This window comes from Ochlerotatus camptorhynchus, unplaced genomic scaffold, assembly GCF_037179485.1.
Source record: "Ochlerotatus camptorhynchus isolate MF236.1 unplaced genomic scaffold, CSIRO-AGI_Acam_v1.1 ptg000102l, whole genome shotgun sequence".
NCBI lineage: Eukaryota > Metazoa > Arthropoda > Insecta > Diptera > Culicidae > Ochlerotatus > Ochlerotatus camptorhynchus.
The window spans coordinates 2,118,566-2,142,099 of record NW_027040592.1 but is presented as its reverse complement, the minus strand read 5'-3'; the positions used below and the strand labels follow the sequence as shown (position 1 = coordinate 2,142,099).

At 44.1% G+C, this 23,534-nt stretch overlaps 1 protein-coding gene across 1 annotated transcript in view; it reads left to right on the top strand.

Annotated features, from left to right (window-relative positions):
* The window catches only part of beat-VII (beaten path VII), a 495,135-nt gene that overhangs the window by 257,144 nt on the left and 214,457 nt on the right, over positions 1-23,534 (top strand). The window contains exons 4-7 of the mRNA XM_065219314.1: positions 1,630-1,765; positions 1,837-1,970; positions 2,199-2,418; positions 13,968-14,307. Of these exons, the coding sequence (XP_065075386.1) occupies positions 1,630-1,765; positions 1,837-1,970; positions 2,199-2,418; positions 13,968-14,307 (830 nt within the window). The remainder of the gene's footprint in view (positions 1-1,629; positions 1,766-1,836; positions 1,971-2,198; positions 2,419-13,967; positions 14,308-23,534) is intronic.

Sequence of the window (23,534 nt, the reverse complement as noted above, 5' to 3'; positions counted from 1 at the left end):
TTGCCTCTAACTTTTTTCATTAACAGCACTCCGCAAAATGCTGTCAATAGCTTTTGTAGGTTTTGTTATTAGCTACAACTTTTGTTAACAAGTCAAATCCATATCTCTGATGTATGACGAACCAGAGCGAACAGAAGCCACTACTGTTTTTCAGTGAATGTAATTTACATTCCCTGAAAAACAGTACCAAGTTCTGCCAGCTCTAGTTCGTGATGCATAAGAGATACAGATATGAGTTATGAGCAATTGTTGTAGCTAATAACAAAACCTACAAAAGCTCTACACATCATTTTGCGGAATGCTGTTGATGAAAAAAGTTAGAGGCAAATGAATGTAAATGATTGTATGAAATGAATGTAAATGATTTTCCATGCCTGACTGTGACACATCGAAAAAGCTCTCGATTTTAGCAGTCAACTCGATGTCCACTAACTCGATATAGAGCTATAGAACCATAGTAAACATGAATGTCATGGCTACTGCGATAGGGATTTTGAATGGGATTCTTTTTCTATAACTCGATGGTCCCTCCAATATCTGTAGTTATGTTTCCAAAAATGAGATCTTTCTGTACTGAAATTGCATTAGGAAAGTTTGGAATCACTTTGGAAAAGTTCAGAATCACTCCAGAAAGTACTGAATAACTTGAGAAAAGATTAGGACCATTTCAGAAAGCTTAGGACGTACAGAATCACTTTGAACAGTACTGAACTTTACAAAAGTTTTAAATCATTTCAGAAAAAAATGGAAAGCTCATTAAATATGTAATATCTTCAGAAAAGCTTCAGGTCAGTAGGGAAAATGTTGATTTGCTCAAGGATAGACTGGTTTCAGAAAGTGTTATATTTTCTGGATGATTTAATACTTTCGGAAGTAATGCCACGAGTTCTTGGGAACGTCTGAAACAAGAATCTGATTGATTTAATTTGCGTAGCTACGATTGCGTTATTGACTCGCACACATGCTCGAGGAGTTTGGGATTCCACTTTAGCTAAAAGTAGCAAAAGTTGGGTTCACGAGCTTTCCTAGATGAAAGTTTCCTTTACGAAAGTAAGATCATTGCTTTGGTGTTAGCGCATTAAGGGCTTCATATGTGGAGGTTTTGATATGGTTACTTACTAGCAGTTTTGGGAACTTTGTTTGGCCCGAGATTTTGCCCACGAATGTTTAGGAAAATATCTAGAAATTTGAAACAACGACATCAACGTCAGGGGCGGACGCATCGTTATTTTAGGCTGATTTATAATTTAAGGCCGCAGATCAATATTGGGTGCAAATACTTAGCTCAAATTTCAGGAACACAGCACTGAATGTAATACATTTTCGGTTTGCGTGTTGATGCGGTGCAGAATTCTTGGGAATTCAATGTGAAAAAAAAAATGAACTGGTCATACCATTTAAATATTGAGCTTCTTGAAGTTTTCTAGAGCGCAAATTCATTACTGTAGCTTTTTCTATTGATAGGATTTTTCAATTTTCTGGCCTGTGCGAAATTATGTTTTGCACACGAGTCTGAAGTGGTGCAATGCATATGCTCTTTTTTGTCCATTTTGTATCGATCAAGCACCCATCATTTCACCTTTTTGGGCCATGATTATAGTTAACCTTCTGCTTCCTTCACAACAACAGTGGAAAAAGGTGACGCTCTCGACGTTGACACTGAAGAACGTTGATTACGAGGCATCCGGATCATACTATTGCGAGGTATCGACCGACACTCCAATCTTCACAAAAGCATCCAACGAAGAACCGTTCCACGTGATACGTAAGTATTGTTGATCCTCTCGAACAAATCTACCCATCAACCTCTATTTTCCTAATTACAAATCTTCACAGTCTCCCAAAAAGGACCTCCAACGATCGAGTTTGCCAAGAAGCAGCTCTACTACGGCGACATGCTGAAGGCCAACTGTACCACCTCCAAGGCCAAACCCGCCCCGCACATCACGTGGCTTATCAACGGAAAACCGGTCAGTACTATCTCTCAGAACACATATTTTGCTTTCTTTCAATAGTTTCCCTTTGTTTACGCACTGCCTACAAAGTTGACCTTTCATTGTTATCGACTTTCACACTCACACCCACACAAACAAACACTGACGCACATCGCAAACAGAGTTTACTTGGGTTCTTTTACCCGTCATCCTCATCGTAAGTCAAATGTTAATGGCTGACCCTAATGGCCTACTGTATCGCAGGTGGAGGACAAGTACGTTCGGCATTTCCATCACACGCCAAAGGGAAGCCACCGGTCGAAGCAGCTGCAGCAGTCCCAGCAGCTGCAGGAGAAACAGCAACTCACGCCACCGTCATCCGTCACGTCGCAAAGCTCGTTCCACCACGGCAAGGTGGTTGCCGGAACGTCCGCCAGCAGTGGGCCCGCGTCCGGTCTGAAGGAATTCAAGGCGGTGGCAAGAGGTACGTAATTAAAACATTAGATGATACCTATTGTACCCACCCGACGGCAGTGAGTGGGAGAACTGAAACTAGTTTATGTGTCTGTGGCGTGCCAAAGTAGAAAAATTGTCCTCTTCCTTGCCATTTTCGCTTATGCTGCTGCCATATGGCTGTCTACATTGTGGGTGTAGTAGACGCGTAACAAAGTGTGAAACGAACGCACCATCGCCTGCCCGCATCGTGTGCCGCAATGGTAATGAGAAAGGTGGTTTTATACGAGCGTTTTACGCCCATAACTTGATGGCATTTTAAGTTGGCTTTATGGCTTCGTTTAGTTCAGTTTGTCGACTGTGTCCTTTGCACGTAAAGGAATCCGCCGAATAGCACGGTGGGTGGTGTCGTCCGCCTACCGAAATTTTTCGGCTGTTTTGGATTACTGCGTGTTTCCCACCAAATTGGACTAATAAGCACGTTTTCACTTATTAAAAAGTGTGATAAAAGTGCGAATTTCCGTCTAATCGTCTTGATGTCTTCGGTACACTTATTCCTTATGATTCAAGCAATAAGTGCTCCGAAGACATCAACACTTTTATCACCCTTTTTGCATTTATGGGGCAGTCCAGTTTCAGCTGCAGTCAGCAATACCTGCATGGTTAATTTTAGCAACAGTTGTCGCTAGTAATAAAAATTACGGTGATTTATTTCGTATGCAACTAACCGAAACATTTCACTTCCAAATGTGATATTTGGATGTAACGTAACGCCATGCTGTCAGTAGTTACGAGATGAAAACTAACAGCAGACAGTGATTCATTGAGCTGATTTTATGTAGGCGACAAGTTTACGACCCCAATCACATACAAAAAATCACCGCGTTATTTGGCGGATTCCTGTAGGTACACTGAAGGGATCTAGTGACAATCACACGGTTGAGTGATCATCATAGCAATCCGATACGGAACGCAGCCCAGACTGTCAATACAAGTGCTTGGTTGGTGGTTGTTAGGAGTTGGTGAAGGTCACAGAAAGCCATGCGTTTGGCCTTCGATTTGGCGGCAGCCTCCCATTATCATTATAGTCGCTATATTTATAGTCTGGCGGATAGAATCTCGGGAAACAACTGAGCTGTCAAATAGTGGAACCAATCGAGCATATCACGACCAAAAACAGAAAAGAGCACATCAACTTTTGCGAACAAAACTTCGGAAACTCTTTTCTCGTGACTCTCTACTCAAGGCTCGGCTACGCAAACTAACACCATCGTCGGGTTAGAGAAAGTTTGCCCTGTTGATTTGCGTTCGGTTGGCGAGGAAAGAAATATCAAAGAAATGTTTGTTTATGGGTCATTCCAGCTCAAGTGGGTACACCACCTGTGGTCGATGTCACCGATTTGAGCCAAACTTGGCCAAAACGATTATTTTGGCATTCTGAATAATCGCCTTTTTTGATTTTGCTCTAAAGTGCCTAGATCCTTCTGGGCTACAACACTGTATTTTCGAGATTTTTAAAAATTTAAACTTTCAGGAGAGATTACTCCACAACCAAATATGCTATTCGTGATCTTAGAACGTCAATTTGAAGGTTTTTAATGTTAATTCTTATAGGTGCACCCAAATTTTGTTTTTATTATAGTAACTACAGTAAACAGTAAACCGGCAGGAATTTAAATTGTCAAAAAATGGCCTATTTTCACCATGGGCGAGATTTTTTATTTCTTAATATGTTGGGCTCAAATTTTCGCCAAATTCCATTTTCTCATACGAACGCTTTGAGACAGGTACAATCGCGTCTGCCGCTCAAAGGTAAATGAAAGGTTTGTGTATTTGCTAATTTTTCTATGCGTTGCTTCCACCTTCACTTAAGCGCAGTGCTATTGTATCTGTCGCTTGGATTTTGGAAAAGTTGCCAGTCTTCTTGATATGATGTATTCGGTATTATTCAAGTAGCAACTGTCATCCACAACTGACATTTTGCATACCTGCTAATCTATCTGATTTCATCGTACTTCTTAGGAACGTATTTTTCACTTTTAGGACCACAATTAAATTATGGACAGAAGTAAATAAATGAGATAGTGATGATTTCATGTATTGAGAATCCTGCCCAGAACATGTGAAAAATAACATAAATATGATTGTGCGATCGGCGTGAAGAAATTCAAGAAAAAAAATGGTATTGATTTTCCACCCAAAAAGCTCAAAACTACCACTCACTCATCTGGTCATATCTCAAAAACTATTTGTCCAAATCATTTACCCTTGGAAACACATCAAGTACAAGAGTTTTACAAGATGTGGTGAAAATTTAAGCCAAAAATATTAGGAAATAAAAAATCTCGCCCATGGTGAAAATAGGTCATTTTCTGAAAATTTGGATACATTACAAAACGTTCAAATTGACGTTCTAAGATCACGAATAGCTTATTTAGTTGTGAAGTAATCTCTTCTGAAAGTTTAAATTTTTAAAAATCTCGAAAATACAGGGTTGTAGCCCAGAAGGATCTATGCACTTTAGAGCAAAATCAAAAAAGGCGTTTGTTCAGAATGCCAAAATAGGCGTTTTGGCCAAGTTTGGCCCAAATCGGTGACATCGACCACAACTTTTTTAAATTGTGCACCGACTTGAGGTGGAATGACCCATATATCAGTTGAAAGTACCTTTTCAATAGTTGGTCTACAATACATTGAATTGGTTCCGCTTTTTGGTAGTTCGAAATTCTCTCCGCCAAACTATAAATATAGCGACCAGTACTTTAAATTTTCAAAATCAATTGAACATTTTTGATGAAAATGAGAAAAGCTGCTATTCGCTATCAAAAGTACCTCGAATTGGTGATATGAGTTTGCTAAGTCATTTGAAGAAGCCATGGATCATTCCCATTTGAGAAACGCTTGATAGGGGAAATGGATGTAATGTCGGCCCAAATGCCCATACATAAATTCAGCAATCGACCAAATTTTCAATAGCGACCAAAAATATTCATTAGTACTGTCGCGTTCATCTAGATAAAATTGATAAATAGCATATTTTTAGCGATGGGCCCAATATTAGATCAATATGCTAACATTAGAGCCATTTCCTATATCATTCAATTGAGGGTAATCTACATGGTCGACATTCCGGCGAAAAATCTAAGCCAAACCGACACCAACCTAACTTCTATCAAACCTCAACCCGATGTTGACCCGAAATTGACTCAACATACACTCAAAATTGACCCGACATCAACCAGACATTGCACAGTGGTCCAGAATGCAGATTTAGCTGGAAGGATATGTTTGAATCTTTAGACTTAAAGTCTCTTCTACAAAGTTGTTCCTTATAGTTAGGCCCTCATTTTTGACAATGAATTTTAAGGTGGTTCTTATTGTCATTGAAATCAAAAAATCTAACTTTTTTGTTTGAAAAATTAAGGTCAACATTCTCTGGCAAAGTTATAGCTGACCTTATTACAAGCAGCTTTGTAAGAATAATTTTCTTTTGTCTCTTAAATTGACCGATTTAGAGCTATTTTCTTGAATTAAGTTAGAGTTCCTCTAAAAAAAAACAATTGCTTTGTCCTAGTTTTTTTTTTCCTTGGTTTGTTTTCCGTCGATCGTGTTTTCCGTGCTGAGCACCAATGCTACCGACGCCAGGCAGGCAGCTCCCACACCTGGACCCTGCCGATCAACCCATCAACTCATGAACCGGGGACAAACGGCTTTACTTCCTTTCCGAAGGAAGGCGTGGTCAGAGATGTTATGCCTCAGAACATCCCGGTGGTGCCGACTGGGATTGCATCCAGGCCTGCTGGGGTGAGAGGTAATCACGCTTACCACTACACCACCGGCGCCGTTAACAATGTTTGTTGCAAATTATAAAAATTTCATTACGAATCCCATAAATGTACACTTGAAATTATATAAGGGGGTGTCCATAAACTACATAGACAGTTTAGGGGGCGGGGGGGGGGGTTGACAATTATCCACGGCCCATACAAATTTTAATTTTTTTGTATGGACAATTGTCTACGCATGGGGGAGGGGGGGGGGTCAAGAATCCCAAAAAACTGTCTACGTTGTTTATAAACAGACCCTAAGATAATAAGTCATAAATCATGCAGAACAAGATTCTAGGAATGATATAATGTAATACACCAGATCGAGTTAGATTTAATCACACGTGAGGCATCATAACTTGAAATTTATTGCTCCGAATATACGTGCTCATTAGACTGATGCAAAATTTGACTTTTTCGCTCCACAGTGCTTAAATGGTTTCAAATCGGGTCGTGATTAGCCTCCAAAAGCTACATGTCATTTGGTTAGAAACAGACTTCGCACAAACCATTTGAAGTTTACATGTAAATTACTATGAGAAATCTCAACTTTTTGTTCATTGCCTTCTAGTCTTTTTCCAAATTGAGCTGCAAAACAGCTCGATAACTATTCTTATAGAAAATTTTCTCAGCTACAACTTTGCTGAAGTTCGTTTCTATGTAAAACGAGACAGGAAATAGTTATTAATTATTTAAGAGATTGGTAAACTTATGACATGATCAAGCAGCTGCTCTGTAGGCAAAACTGTATTTTGCAGTGTGACATAGTAGCCATAATTTTTGTGTCCTATTCAACGCCCCAGAAACACCAATGTTGCCTGCTGAGCAGTTGATTGAGCATGATCATAAGACATCAGTGCATTGAACCATCAATAACTTTCGATCCTAGCATTTAATCAAAAAGTGGTCTTCAGCAGCTGGGAAAATTTCCTACAAGTAAAGTTAGAAGCTTTTGAAGCAGACCGATATGGTGAATTATTAGATAGACAGGAACAAAAATCTTGGTTTTCCCATAGTAATTCCCATACAAACTTCAAATGGTTTGTGCCATCTCAGTTTCTCACCAAAGGGGTTCAAATTTTGAGAGGTTAGTCAGGATCCGACTTGGAATCGTTTAAGTATTGTGGAGCGAAAATTTCAAATTTTGCATCACTCTACTGCTCATATGCCAGCAAGGATTGCCGCAGGACTATGGAGCTAAAGATCTTTGGTTCGAGACTAGGAATTGTAGGTAGTATTGACTTTAAGCTTTAAATATGTTCATCATTTCAAAAGAAAGCTCATTATATTTCAATTTCCAACTTCTATTCAAACCAATATCACCAGGTACCACCAACTTTTAAAAATTGAAGGTTAATTTAAAATATTTTTTTCTTGCTTTTTGATTTTTGGTCTGACTAATTGCCATAATTTTAGAGATGTAATTTGAAAGTCTCACAAATAGCATTTTAAATCATATATTGACATATACAAAATCATATTAGATGCAAGCTTAAGTTATACATGGAGTTATATAAAGAACCCTATTGAATCATATGAAATCATACAATGTAGGAGTATTTTTCCATATGTACGTATACCGCCTCCAGATTTGTACGTATTTCGTACATACAGTTCCCCCCAGCCTGTACCGTGGGAATTAAAATCTCCCAGAATCAACCGTGGAGCTGGAAGTACCGAACATATATCTGAAAGTTGTTTTCGATTAACAACGGCTCTAGGAGGAATATAAACAGAAGCAATACAAAGGGTCTTACCTTTAATAATAGCCTGACATGCTACAAATTCAATACCTGGAAATTGTGGGATATTCACTCTATAGAAGAAATGGCAAAAGTACCCCTCGTCCACGCGAATCCTCACGATCCAGTCGAATAATGTTAAAATCATAAGAAGGAGAGCCATGTTTCACAGAGAGCAATAAATTTCTTTGGTTGTGTTTATACAGAGACAAACAGACATAACACATTGAATATTTCTCACTGTAAAACATCGTCGCTAAAACATTTCCGTTTAACTTTGCGCAGTGGTGATATCGTACTATTTTTAGATCGCCTTTTTTAGATCTTCATAGTGTGTCATTTTGAACTAAGGAAAATTTGCTTACTGGCACTCACCGCCGAGCTGTTTGACATCATGCGGGATAATGCCCCACAGCCGTAGACGCTCTCTTGCAGGCGTACTCGACGTGGTAGCAGAAGCTGAGTTTCAGAGAGCGCACAGACCTAATTGTGCTCTCGCCGACTGTCAACGTCGCATGTTGCACCGACATGCGATTGTTGACTACGACCACTTCCGTCTTGTGATGGACAAGCTCCAGTTTCCTGGATCTCATCCATTCCTCCACAAGCTTAACGGAGTGAGCCGCTGTCAGCTCTACCTCTTCGAGGGATTCACCGTAGACTACCAGCGTGACGTCGTCGGCAAAATCAACGATTTTCATGCCTACTGTGGACCTGTTGAAGAAACTTGTTCCACTCAAGGTGCCAAGAACCACAAACAAAACGAGCAGCCAGTTCAATCGTCGACATGGAGCAGTCAAGCGCAACTTCGAAGAAGATGACCTGATGTACTATACATCCAGCATGAATCCGATGGTCACTCATGAAGCTTCTGCTCAAAATGCAAAAGTGCAGTCCGCACAAATACCCGTGCCATCTGAACCAGTTGGAGAATTCCCACGACGTTCCGTACGTTAATCAAGAATTCCAAGATGGCTCTCTTCCTATAATGTTTTCTAAAGGGGGAGATGTAGTAGGCACTGCCTGAATGATAGCAGAAAGATTGATTAGTATTCCAACCACCAATCAAGTTAGACGTAATAAACAGTAGCTGCTTACAACTACTAGTTTTACTTGTTGGCCTTTTTTGAATAATGCGTTTATTTTCCACGCTCATTTGCCATAGCTTTACGGAGCCGATATTCATTGTTTACTTACTTACTTAAGGGTCCTGTGCACCACCAGCGGTGCAAAGGGCCAACGTGAAAGACTTCCATCCTGGGCGGCTGCCCGCTTTTGTCTTGTCAGATTTCTATCGACTTGCTTAATTTCCATATTGAGGCTCCGCCGCCATAAGCCCCTGGGTCTGCCTCTGCTGCGATGTCCTGCCGGATTCCAATCCAGCGCTTGCTTGCAGATTTCGTTTCCGTCCCGTCGAAGTGTGTGGCCGACCCACCTCCACTTTCGCTCTAGAATTTCTGTTGCTATCGGCTTCTGATGACATCGACGATGGAGGTCGGCATTCGAGATTCAGTTGTGAGGCCACCAGGCATGAATTATATACCGCAGGCATCGGTTGATGAAGATCTGCAGCCACGTCTCGCTGGCGCATAACAACACAGATTTCACGTTTGAGTTGAAAATTCGGATTTTGGTGCGTTGACTTATCTGGTTGGATCTCCATACGTTTCGCAAACTCGCAAAGGCAGCCCTAGCCTTCTTGATTCGTACACCTATGTCGCTCTTGGTCCCGCCGTCCGACGCTATTTGGCTGCCAAGATATTGGAAACTTTCGACCTTCTCCACTGCTTGCCCCGCTACCGTAAAGTTGGTAGGCTTGCCCGTGTTGATATCCAACGATTTGGTCTTGTTGACGTTGATGGTGAGACCCGCCGCAGAGGAGCGTTCGGCTAGGTTATTGAGCTTACTCTGCATATCAGAGCACCGTTGTGCAAGTAGAGCAACATCATCAGCCAAATCGAAGTCGTTGAGATGCTCCATGGTGATAGGCTGCCAAAGTATCCCACGGTTCGGTACACGGTCAATTCGATCTCGTCGATTACGATGAGAAACAGTAGCGGTAAGTATACATCCTTGTCTCATACCAGCGGCTACCCGGATAGGGTCGGACTGGGCTCCGTTATGCAGAACTCTGCACATGAAAGCATCATACTGCGCTTCAATGAGGTTAACGATTTTATCTGGGACTCCCTTGCGTCTCAGGGCGCCCCACAGATTCTCGTGATTGAGTCGGTCGAAAATGTTTTCGTAGTCAATGAATACCAGATAAAGCGACTCTTGGAATTCATTGACCTGCTCCAGGATGATGCGGAGCGTGGCAATATGGTCCACACAAGATCTTCCGGCACGGAATCCTGTCTGCTGCCGTCGGTGAGTCGCGTCAATCTTCTCCTGTATTCGATTCAGGATAACTTTGCACAGAACTTTGAGAACAATACACAGTAGCATGATGCCTCGCCAATTTGGGACCTTCACTAAGATGTCCTGAATCCAGTCGGCCGGAAAAGTCACGGTGTCCCATATATTACAGAATAGTTGATGCAACATTTGTGCGGATAGCGTGGGGTCAGCTTTGAGCATCTCCGCTGATATGCGATCGACCCCTGGAGCCTTGTTGGATTTCATGCTTCGGATAGCTGCTTCAATCTCCTGCAGTGATGGGGCCTCGGAATTGACGCGAGTGATGCGCCGCACCCTAGGCTGATCATGCCGAGATGTTGATGGCTGGTTGCCTGTCGAAACTTGAAGAAGTTGTTCGAAGTGCTCAAACCAGCGTTTTAGCTGGTCAGTGGGGTCGGTAAGCAATTGTCCAGTCATGTCTTTCACTGGCATCTTCGGGTTTATCCTTGCTCCACTCAGGCATCGTGAGATATCGTAGAGGAGGCGTATATCGACAGTGTTTGCGGCTTTCTCCCCTTCGTCGGCCAGGGAGTTCACCCACGCTCGCTTGTCCCGTCTGCAAGAGCGCTTGACTTCCTTCTCTAGAGCCGAGTACCGTTGACGGGCTTCGTTCTTGGCTCCTCTGGCTCTCGCCCGCTCTATCGCGGCTTTTGTTTCTCTACGCTCCTCAATCTTCTGCCAGGTTTCATCTGTGATCCACTCTTTTGTCTGGGTGCGCAGCTCACCCAAGTTGTTCTCGCTTGTTTCTATAAAGGAATTCTTGATGGCGGTCCATTGTTCTTCTACGCTGCCACCTTCTGGAACGTCCGCAGCTCGAGTCAACAAAAGACATTTTTACCGCTGGATCTTCAAGTCAGCGTGTGTTGAACCGCCACCCGAGTCTCTCCTACCGTCGCTGGATCCGCGCCATGCGTAGGCGGATTTCACCGCAGATGGTCCACATCTGGTCGATCTGATTTTCGGTATGTCCATCACGGGAAACCCACGTGACTTTGTGCACTGGCCGATGGGGGAAGAGCGAGCCCCCGATCACCATGTCGTTATTGCCACAAAATTCTGCAAACAGCTCACCGTTTTCGCTCATTTCGCCGAGACCATGGCGTCCCATGACACGCTCATAGTCCGAGTTGTCGAAGCCGATCTTCGCATTGAAGTCGCCAGTGTAGATCTTGATGTCACTCTTTGGAACCTTATCCACGACGGCAATCAGTTGACTGTCCTGTAGCTCGGCAGCATCGGTTGGTAACGATTATCCTCTCATTAACAGGCTCCCACTTGATGAGCGCAGCACTTGCCTGGACGCTAAGTAGGAGACCAACTCCACGATGGCGGGGAGCGTTTTCACCTCGAATACCAGAGTATAGTAGTACCTGTCCCGACGGCAGTTTGTGTTCTCCAAAGTTTGGCCAACGAACTTCACTCGGTCCCAGGATTTCTAGCTTCATACGTCGCGCCTCGTTGGCGAGTTGTGCCAGTTTACCCTGCTGGGCTAACGTCAATACATTCCATGATCCAATTCGTGTCCGTTGTTTGCGCTTAAAGTCGTTGCCGTTAAATCAGTTCGATGTCTTTCTCTGTTGGTTTCTGTAACAATTGTAAAGGTTTCAGAGACAGTAAGTGATTGGCCTAAGGTCTCCTATCCGCCGTGATGGGGCTGCCATCTTAGATGTAGCTTCCGGGGAAGAGCATTTCTTATTCAGCCGCTGGATGCCAGTCAGACGCTGTTTAAGCCGCACCTCCATGGTGAACAGACGCTCGGGTTGGCGAAGCATTTCCTCTATCACCGTGCTATGGATACCGCGCCAGTGTTCGCGTCGTAGCTCCTCACTCTGCTATTGTCGGATTGACAACATTGGCCAGGCTACGCCAACCAGCTGTGTCCATGTTTCAGCTGGCAGTCTTTTGTGATCATATGACTCGTGGAGGCGTGAAGTAGGAACTTGTGAGGACCGGAGCTAGGCATATCGCTCCTTCCAGATTGTCACTCACCATTTTGTAGCCCATTCATTATTTAGATTACTAAATTACTTAAAACTAACGTTAGTAAAGCAGGGGCCGATTACTCGCGGCTAACTCGAGGTTTGGGGTAACAAATTGTAACAAATGGATGGCATGGTAGGGATTGAGAACACAAGGTTTGGCGAGCAATGTGCTCTTGATTTCAAACTAAGCAACATACTGATGAAAAAGACAGACATTAGGGTACACCGATGGAGAGCTAACAACTTGGGAGAACACAAGATGACACTAACTACCGTTTTAAAAACGCATATATTAAATTCCAATAGTCGAGATCTCGGCTCGCCAAGATGTGTCTATGGGTCGCATAGGTTGTTTTCCTCGGTTATGCATATAACAATTTTTTTTTAGAACCTTCTTTTAAAAACTTATTCTAGACGCAAGCCCGACTAAAATCACGTACAGGACAGTAAATCTGAGTAGCTACGCAGTAAAAGATCATTTTTGCAAGGTTCATGAAGCATGTCATCGTTTTAAAATGGCAAAAAAACCATTTTCTCCTAAGTAATGATTTTTCTTGTTATTATACTTTGTTGCATAATACAACTTATCGCTCAAACTAGCAAAAATATAACCTCATCAAGCCACGGGAAAAATGCTCTTCAAACTGCTATCAACTAGACAGAACTTGTTCAGAGAGTGTTTCACGAATGCTTGGATAATTCCTCCAGTAACCGTCGACGTCAAATTCGCATGGCTTCCTACGTTCTCTCGTTACTCAACAAGTGCAACCATGCTAAAGCTTTCTTCTGGTAACCTCCAATGAAAAGAAAGCACAGCTACCAAACTAAACATCACAGGAAAAAGAAGTAAAAAAAGAACCCCATCAATGTCACTAGTTGCTCCCATCAACCTTAAGCTTCGGCCGCACGAGGACGACGGGGTGGCGGCAGAGGAAAACCCATCCGAAAGGGTACACATTTTTGCATTTATTTACATCTCATTTACATCACAGGTGCTCGGAAAGAAAAGGATAAAAAAATACACTGAATGCAAAGAAGAAACCATCCGACACGACGGTGATTACTGCTTCCTGCCTCCCGGGCACTCGCTCGCTGTCTGGTGAGCCGGAACGGAAGTCACCGGAATGTACGACGTGTGCATGTATGTGTTTATGTAGGGGGCGGCTGGGGTACGGGGGGGGGGGAGTCTAACGCTCTCATTGTACTGCATTAACGTGTGATGAAGTCGTTAAGTTCGGCTCACGGCCGAGCGGGCACTTCATTTCTGTTTTGTCTTCTTCCCCTCGCCAAATCTGGCCTGCTTTGGATCGGATCGTTTCCGCATGGCTTTTATGTCTCATTGAGGCAGGGGTGGATTTAAAGTAAAGCTAATGAATCATTTTTTATTTCGTCTGTCGTTTTGCGAGGGTGCCGTTGTATTTATTTTAATTTTGATGGCACAGCTGAAAGCTTTTCTGAGGAAAATTTCAACATTAAACGCTAAAGTTTTATGGACTTTTTGAATTAGGCGTCGCAATCTGAGTTTTTATTTTTCTTGGAAGAGACAAGTAAATCTTGTTGCTCTTGGAGACATTCGTGATATTTTTCTGATGCTTGTGTTTTTCATTTCTCGTTTCTTTTTTATTTCAGAGATCACAGAGAGGAAAGCATCCCAGTCAATGAATGGCTACTCACCGTACAAAGACAACGGTGTAGGCGGTAATTTCGAAATTCAGCCCAACACGTTCTACAACAGTTACGATGGGTTCTACGGCCGGGTGCCCCAACGGGACCGGGACCGAAGTGGGGCCTTGGGGGTGTTCAACATCGAAGGCCATCGGCAGGGAGACGAGGCGAACGAGAACGGAGAGGAGAGTGATAAAAAGACTTCCTGGCTTAAGAACAACTATCATACAAACATGTACTACGACAATAAGCAACAGCAGCAGCAGCAACAACAACACTACGACAGTGGCTTTAGGAAACATCAGTAAGTACTTTGTTCGGAATAGTTTCAATCGTTCTAGTTGAGCAAGTGTTTATCCACCGGAAACCCGGGCGAGGTTCTGCTCATCAAGAAAGCGCTTGACATAATTAGCCGTATTTCAGTCGTTCGTTGGGATTCAGTTCGATGCCTCCTTTGGTTGATGTTCTACGTAGTGTTATTTTGATTATATAACTCGATTTGTCAATGGCAGCGCTTCTTGATTCGGTGATTTTGATGATAAAATCAGTGGAACTTTGGAAACATGCTAACTGGTGGTCATTTTGAGTACCCAGGACCCAATGCACAGTGGGCCAGGAAAGTAATATAGCTTCCGAGGCTTGGTATCTTCAGCAATGATTCTTATTGTAATAAGGACCAGGCCCCTACAAAGTCACTTTCATTCGAAAGTCGTCAAGCGACGACGAAGCTGTCAACCATCACTTTCAATTGAAGGTCATTCTCTTCGAGCAGATCCCCTTCAGCATCAACAGAATTACTTTCGATCAGTTTTCATGCTGTTTGTTTTCGCTTGATTCGTGTTCATTCCATCTTTCACTGTCAAATGAACTAACTTATGCATTAAGGCGAAGCTGTTCGATTCAATTTCACGCAGTGGTTCTGACATTTGTTAATGTTGATCATATTCGCTTTCTACATTCTCAATGACACCCAAAAACACTTCACACTCCTACAAAATTTAATTTAGAAGCATATAGACAAAGTGACGTAAGCCATACATTTTCGGAGAAACAGTGAAATATTTTCACTGTTTCTATACAAGAGTGGCGTTCACCAAGTTCTTACAAATTAAAAAAATAAGAGGTTGTATCGACCATAGATATGACGTAGGATTACGAAAGGTAGTTTTGATGTAATAGCAATAGTATGTGTTCGATGGATCGGCGGAGAACAGTAGTTCTGTGCCAAATTTTCTTTCTTTCAGGGCACCACAGAGCACAACGGGAACACAACAGTCTTTATGAATCGATTTCTTTTATTTTTAACTTTCCTATAATTTCTTATAACCCCACCGATATAGAGCACAAGTGAATAGCTACAGACTTCTGTTATTTAATTACTAACGTAACTAGGTCACTACTTTTATTTCTAACTTCTAAAAATATAATTCAAAAAATTACACTGAACTTTCGGTTTCACTTTGTTTGTTGTGATTCTGGTTCGCTGTCGATGGGTGTCGAGTTGTCGCACGAAAAGAGGACGAGCACGTTGACAAGTCGGCCTTTTATAGGGGATTCCTCCATTTTGCAGAAGACCGGATAGAGTGAGACCGACAATTCTCTTTTTAGCCGGGCGCCATGATCGACGAACGAGAATGGTTTATGCTGTCGGTCCATGAGGGTTGACTCCTAGATGGCGCGCCGATACACTTTTCGTCGATGTACGAACAGTATGGTAGGGAAATGACGGCTTCGGCATGCCAGACTATTTTCGGCAACCCAAATTGAAACACTATTTACACTGGATTTTCTTACGAAAACACTTCGCTGAATGCATGCAAACGATTCTTTATGCTTTTAGCTTCAATTTGACTATATTTTTACCACTGAGAAAAATCAATCTAGCAAGGTTTTCTTGAAATGAAAAACATGCACTACAAATTGTAGCTGATTTCGAGTTGCCGATAATAGAACAGCAGATTTACATGCAGTTCAAATGGAACGGTTGCCGAAGAAAAACTGGTTGCCGACAATACTCGCTCTCACTAGAGAAGATTGGAGCTTTGTAAAAGCGTTTCAAAACAGTTTTTGACAATTCTTTCGACTGAAATTGTTAGAGCAGCTGGCAGCAAAAGATTGTAAACAAACCAATACTGCATATGTGTGCGTTCCTTAGAGAAAAAGGCTATAGAAAGAAGGTCGCTGCTTAGATTGCCGAGAATACGTAAATTCCCCTATATATTAAATTGATTTCGATTGAAATTGTTGGTTGAAATTCGGAAGCAATTTGAGAGTTCTGTTTTTCAGTTGCTCTGTTGATGTGCATGTAGTACAAGCCAATCCTGGACGGTATGTCTTGAATACAAGCTCTTACTCTTTAGTAAACTCTTTTATCAGTCATTTGTGGTCCTCAAAAGGACCGATGGGTTGGAAGAAGCTTGTGTTGGGATGAGTTTACCAACTCTTTATAGCTACACTTCGTGGGTTGTGTGTGTGATAGCTTAAAGCTGCAATTTAGAGTTTATTTCATTAAAGATGCGTAACATATTAATTTTAAGACTTACAAATTTGGTGTACTTGCTCTGGAAGTGGTATGGCTCGAATACCCACTCCCCTTCTTCAATTTAGACCGTACTATAGTTTAATTTAATACTAGCGTTAAGTTCAATTTCCGTTAATTTCATCCGTACTTACAGTGTTTATAATTTATGATTAGATTTAAGCACTACACGGCAAATAATGTGAATATTAGATAAGTAGAATGATAGAATAAGGATAATAATATAACTATGTCAACTTTTGTTCTTCGTGTTTGTTCTTCCTCTTTTCGTTTGACGTTATTCTTAGTTCCACCGGTAACGTTTCCCACTGCCATTAGATTCACCCTAAATGCAGGGCCGTAGCGTTTGCAGCACCGCCGCGATGAGGGGCTCGTCGTGACATACCCCCACCCGTAAACCTTGGTGAGGGTTCGAAACTTCTGGGGTACCGAACCTGGGTTTACTGTTAAACTCGACGTCCAATACAGCTAACTTCACTGCTGGTCTTCGTAGAATCCCCGAAGATGTACGCACAAGAGCTTGGCGCACTCTACTGTCCCTGCCGGAAAACACTTGCTCGATACGTCCACGTTTCCACTGGTCCCTCGCCGTTCCGCCAACGACCAGAACCAAATCGCCTACTGCCAGATCTTTTACATCGTTGAACCACTTGCATCGCCGTGTGATCACAGGAAGGTACTCCTTAAGCCACCTGCACCAAAAATCATCAGCGATATACCTAGCTAGCTTCCAGCTACTTCGAAGGGTTGACCGATAGTCTAACTGCTCGGTGGGTAGGAACTTGGACCCAGAAGAACTGCCCAGCAAAAAATGGTTGGGTGTCAAGGCCTCCTGGTCTGCCGACTCCAGAGGGATGTAGGTAAGCGGTCTGGAGTTGATCATCCCCTCCGCTTCCAGAAGGATTGTCTCCAATGTCTCGTCGTCTGGTTTGCGTGGACCGTTAAGCAAGCCTCCAATCGCTACTTTTACGGACCGGACGAGCCTCTCCCATGCACCGCCCATGTGTGGTGCCGCTGGTGGGATGAATTTCCAAGCAGTTTCGGCGGTTGTAAACCTTTCCGAGAGGGCCTTGATTTTGGCATCCGTTTGCGCCTTCAGCTCGTTGCTAGTGCCCTGAAAACAGGTGGCATTGTCGGTCCAGAACTCTCTTGGATTGCCTCTGCGTGCCACGAAGCGTTGAACAGCCATAATGCACGACTCCGTACTTAGTGAATGCACGATTTCCATGTGTACCGCTCTAATCGTGAGACATGTGAAGAGGGCCACCCAACGTTTCACACTGCTCCTACCCACCTTGGTCAGTACTGGCCCGAAGTAGTCCACCCCGGTGAACGTGAAAGGTTGAACGAAAGCTGTCAGGCGCATCTCGGGAAGTGGAGCCATTGCTGGTGGTCTTGGAATCGCCTTCGTTAGGTGGCATAATACACAAGCATTTGCGACTTTATCCAACAGCCTTCTTAGTGATGAGATCTAAAAGCGTTGACGAATCTCGTTGAATATGGTTTCTCGGTTGGCGTGACGGAAGCGGCGATGATACCAGTCTACAATAAGGAAAGTAATTAGGTGTTGTTTGGGTAGGACGATCGGGAACTTAGCTTCGGCCGGTGCATACGGTGCCGCACCGATTCGACCACGACTGCGTAGGATACCCTTCTCATCCAGAAACGGACATTTATTGTAGGTTGTGCTGGATTTGTCTACGAGGGCGTGGCGATTTTCAGGAGGCCCTTGGGTCTTGACGAGGATGACGATTTCATCGGCGTAGTACTCACCTTGAGCTGTTTTAAACAGTGCTTCTTCGGCTCTTCTGAGTTCGTTGCTGGTTAGATTGCCGAGTTCCAAATTGTCTTTGGTTCTACTTCTACGTAGATTATCAATACAGCGAAACACGTACGCAGCTACCCGCTGCATTTTGATCCATCGATCGAATCTTTCGAAATACATGTTTGGAACGAAGTGGACGACATGACAGTGAGCAGGTCGGAGTTCTTCTTCAGTTGAAGTAACCTTACGTTGAACAGGCCAGCGCTCCTCAGGCTGGTGTAGGAAGGCCGGCCCTTGGAGCCAAGGGTTCTCGGTCGTCACTTGTGCTCCAGTGTTCCACTTAGTGGCCAGATCTGCCACATTTAGTTTGGACGGAACCCACCGCCATTCCGACTGCTGCGTTGATGATAAAATCTCACCGACTCGAACGGCGACAAATTTGTGATAACGTCGATGATCGGTTGAGCGCACCCACGTGAGCACAGTGCTGGCATCACTCCAGCAGTAGCGCTGGTGGATTGTGTACGAGTGGTATTTTTGAATCGTCTCCATTAATCGGACACCAAGGACAGCCGCTTTAAGCTCAAGTCGAGGAATTGAGAGCGTCTCCAGCGGTGCTACCTTGGTCTTAGCACCAACAAGAACCACCTCTGTACCACGATCAGTCTCCAAACGAAAGTACACCACACAGGCATATGCGGCCTCACTCGCGTCGACGAAGAGATGGATTTGTAAACGGGCGAAGTCCTTGGATAAGTTAAAATAACACCGCGGTACGCGCAGCAAGTCTAACGCCTGGAAAAGATCAGCCCACTGTCGCTAGCGTTCATTGATGTCCTGCGAAATTTCTTGGTCCCATTCTGTCCCTTTTGCCCAAAGCTCTTGGATCAACATTTTACCGTGAGCCAGAAAAAATGCCAAGAGGCCGAGTGGATCGAAAATACTCATAACCACCCTTGCTACCTCTCGCTTGGTAGGAATGTGGCCGCTATGAAGAATACGCTGCAGATCATCTCTTGTGCTGAATGTGTAAACGAATACATCTTCGTTAGGCATCCACTTCATCCTCAACACCGATTCAAACTTTCCATCGCGTTCCAGATGTAGGCTCTTAGAGTCCAGTTCAGCCAGCTCGCCAATTCCTCGCAAGACTTCGGGTTCATTTGACAAGAAGCGGCGGAGGGTGAAGCCCCCACGGGAAAGTATCAGTTTAACCTCGTTAACCAATGCAATGTAATTGCCTCTTTGATCGTTGGGAAACTGTTCAAGTAGTCGTCGACATAATGCCTCTCCTTGATTGCTGCTGCTGCTCTTGGATAGTCATTTGCAAACTCGTCTGCGTTGATGTTTTTCACGTACTGCGCCGATGCCGGAGAACACGACGATCCGAAAGTTGCTACATCCATAACGTAGATTGATGGGAGGTCGGTCGGGTCTTCACGATATACGAAGCGTTGCGATTGACAATCAGGGAAGCGAATTTTCAACTGATGGAACATTTCCATGACATCACCACTCACTGCTACGGTGTATTGGCGAAACTGGTATAACACCATCGGAAGCGGTGTCAGTAGGTCAGGACCCTTGAGCAGTCTGGAGTTAAAAGATACGTCGCCTACCTTTGCTGCCGCGTCCCAGATCAACCGCACTTTTTCAGGCTTTCTGGGATTGATGACAACGCCTAAAGGAAGGTACCACACACGATTGGCATCGACGGAAGTCAATTCGGCCAGACTAGCCTTTAACCTTTCTTTTCGTACTCGGAGATTTGTTCACGCACACGCTCTCGCAGCATTAGTTCTCGTTGAAGCCGACGCTCTAGAAACTCTAGACGCCGGATAGCCATGGGGTATCTATCGGGAAAGTTTGGATTATCAGTGTTCCATAGGAGGCCGGTCTCGAAGTTCGCTCCGGCAGGCGTACGTCGTGTTGTCTGTTCCAGCAGCATCTTCGCATGTTTCTCGTCAGTCGATTCCAGAACTTCTCGTGTTTCGGTAACTCCGGCATCTTCTAGAGTGAAATAGTCACGTAGTTGATCATTTAGTTCACGATCACGATCAGGAACTGTTGCGACGTGAAACCCAATAATCGCTGACTGGGTCGATCGATGTGGGACGATACACTATACACTACAACCCAATCGACATTTCGCACCGATAGGATCGGTTGACTCTCCTTTCCGCAGCTTTAGTGGAACGCATAGTCGGAGATTGTCTAGACCAATTAGTAGCTTGGGTTGAACTAACTCGTAATCTTCGAGCGCCACGCAAGTGTGGAAAACGATTAGCAAGATCTTGATATTTCAAACTTTGAGTCGGCAGCACCAGGCGGCTTACCGTGCGAGCATGGGAAAGTGTGTATCGAGAATGAGTGCTCTTACCGGAGATATCGAACTGCAAACATTGTGATTTGGGTTCGACCCGTGTCACGTTTCCGGTCCATTCAAGGTAAGTGCCTCTGTTTTCCCACTGACGCCCAGATCCGTTGCTACAGTTTCGTCCAACAATGTGTACGACGAACCTTCGTCTATAAAGGCGTTAATAGTTTGGGAGGAACCGTTGCCGTATAGAATAACGGGAACAATTCGGAAAAGTGGCCACTGGAAATTACCTGACGTGACGTGGCTAGATGTTGTATTTATTCTCTCGGGAGATGTGATGGAGTGCAGTAGACTATGGTGCCGTTGACGACACCCGTTGATACCGCAACCATTCCAAGACCTACAAGGCCATTTGCCGTGACTGTTCAACAGTGTTCAGGCACGTTCTGCAGAGCCCTTTTAACTGAACTAGCTTCCAACGTTCATCCACGCTGGCACCGTTGAATTGCTGGCATTCGAACACTCGGTGACCGACTCGACCACACGATAGACATTGCTAGGCAGGTTTCAATTACTGGTAACACTAATGGAGGTGAGATTTCATGTTTGATCCGTGGAGTGAGCTTGTAGAATACCCGTGTTTCCCCCCTTCGGCCTGTTGCTGCGGGTTTCTGTCTGCATGCTGAGCTTTTGAAAGCCAAGCCCTGGGAGGTTGAAGGAAACATCGCTTGCTGCTGTTACCAACCCCGACATGAACTCACCGAAAGTGTCGAGAGTCGCAGGTGGTTCTTGTACATTGCCCAATCGAGTCGCAACGAGCCAGGCAGTTTCTCCACCAATTCCTGCATAAGAACCGGATTTGCAAGGTGGTTTGCCTGCTGCGCTGCTTTGAGGTGATCCACCAGATTTTGCACTGCCAGTCCAAAGTGCATGATGGTCTCTAGGCGATCGTGTCTCGGTGGAGGGATTTGGTGTATTTTGAACAGCAGCGATTTAATGAGAAGCTCCGGTATTCCAAAAAGAGTACGCAGGGTCTGGATGACGTGCGGTACACTTGCTGGCAAAAGTAATCGACTTTTCACCGACACCAGGGCGTTTCCCTTCAAGCATCGCTGAAGTCGAACCAAGTTTTCCGCATCCGAGTAACCGCAGGTAGCAGTAGACTGTTGCTGAAGAAAATGGGCCAATCCTCCGGGTTTCCACTAAATAATGGTAGGTATTTTCCTAAAACCTGTCGTGCTGCAATTTGCACCTGCGATAGTGTGCAAACAGAGGAAACGGGAACTGTCGGCGCAGGCTGTGGCGTTGGAGTGGAGTAAGCAGGTGCTCGAATTGGAGGCTCCGATATAGGAACGGGAAGATGCTGTGGAGTGGGGATTGGGGCTGGAGGCTGTGGAAATTGAGGTGGAAAATCCTGTGGAGCTGGCGCATCCAAACTTGGCATTGGATGGATTGAATTCAGCTATATTGATGGCAGCCGGGGAATGGGGAGATCCGCTGAGTCGGCGGAAGTCGGATTCTAATTGGGGTGTTTTGTTTTCCCAAACCGCAATTTGATCTTTCAGCGTCCTGCTCGTCTAGCCAATCTTTCACCTTTTGGTCTGAGTTTATTACAGAGCCACCTCTACTGCTAGTTTCTGCCATCTGACGAAGAATAGCTTGTCGCTTCTCGAAAGATTCCTTCCTGATTTCCTGCTGCTTGCGCTTCAGCTCCAATTCCTCCTGCAGTTTGAGCTCACGAGGTCGTTTCGTCTTCCTCTTCCAGTGGTGCTTGCTCTTCCATCTTCTGTTCTTCTTCGACGAGCTTAAACTGTTCTGCCAGCAAAGCAGCCCGAACGCTGGAAGTCGTACTTCCCGGCGGGTTGGGATTCTTCTTCCCCCTTCTAGAGCTCGCTTTTGAACTCGTCTTAGATCCTTTAGAAGAACGTGGATGGACAACGGGAACTTTCAGATGATCATCGTTGGATTTGTCCTGCTTCGAACATCGTCTGCATACATAAGTGGCGTTCGGCTGCCGGATTTCCTCATCTACACCTGCGCAGCCAAAGTGCTCCCAGTGTTTGCACACGTCGCACTGGACCATCTCACTTTCTGCTTAATCCGGTCGCTCGCATGCCTGGCAGTTCCGAGGGGATTTTTCATCTGCCATACTTCCGATACCCAAACCAAATTTCTTTAAGAATGTTGGGATGAGTTTACCAACTCTTTATAGCTACACTTCGTGGGTTGTGTGTGTGATAGCTTAAAGCTGCAATTTAGAGTTTATTTCAGTAAAGATGCGTAATTTATAAATTTTAAGACTTACAAATTTGGTGTACTTGCTCTGGAAGTGGTATGGCTCGAATTCCCACTCAACTTCTTCAATTTAGACCGTACTATAGTTTTAATTTAATACTAGCGTTAAGTTCAATTTCCGTTAATTTCATCCGTACTTACAGTGTTTATAATTTATGATTAGATTTAAGCACTACACGGCAAATAATGTGAATATTAGATAAGTAGAATAATAGAATAAGGATAATAGTAGATCAACAACTATGTCAACTTTTGTTCTTCGTGTTTGTTCTTCCTCTTTTCGTTTGACGTTATTCTAAGTTCCACCGGTGACGTTTCCCACTGTCATTTGATTCACCACTGCTTGGATGACACTGCTTGGAAGCCAGTTTAGAACAAAGCTTTAGAAATTTGTCGTTGATGTTCTTGGAGCGGTGCGGAAATGAAATATGTGTTAGAGAAAACACATCAATCGCAGAATCACGACGAGCAACTGAATCCGATCAGCGGTTGAGGGCAGCCTTGATAGCTAGCTGCTTTCGGAGAACCTTTCATTGTGTACTGGACCACCACTCACTACACGCGGTGATTGAATGAACAGCGTTTGTCGAGACCGGATGGAATTCAATTTTG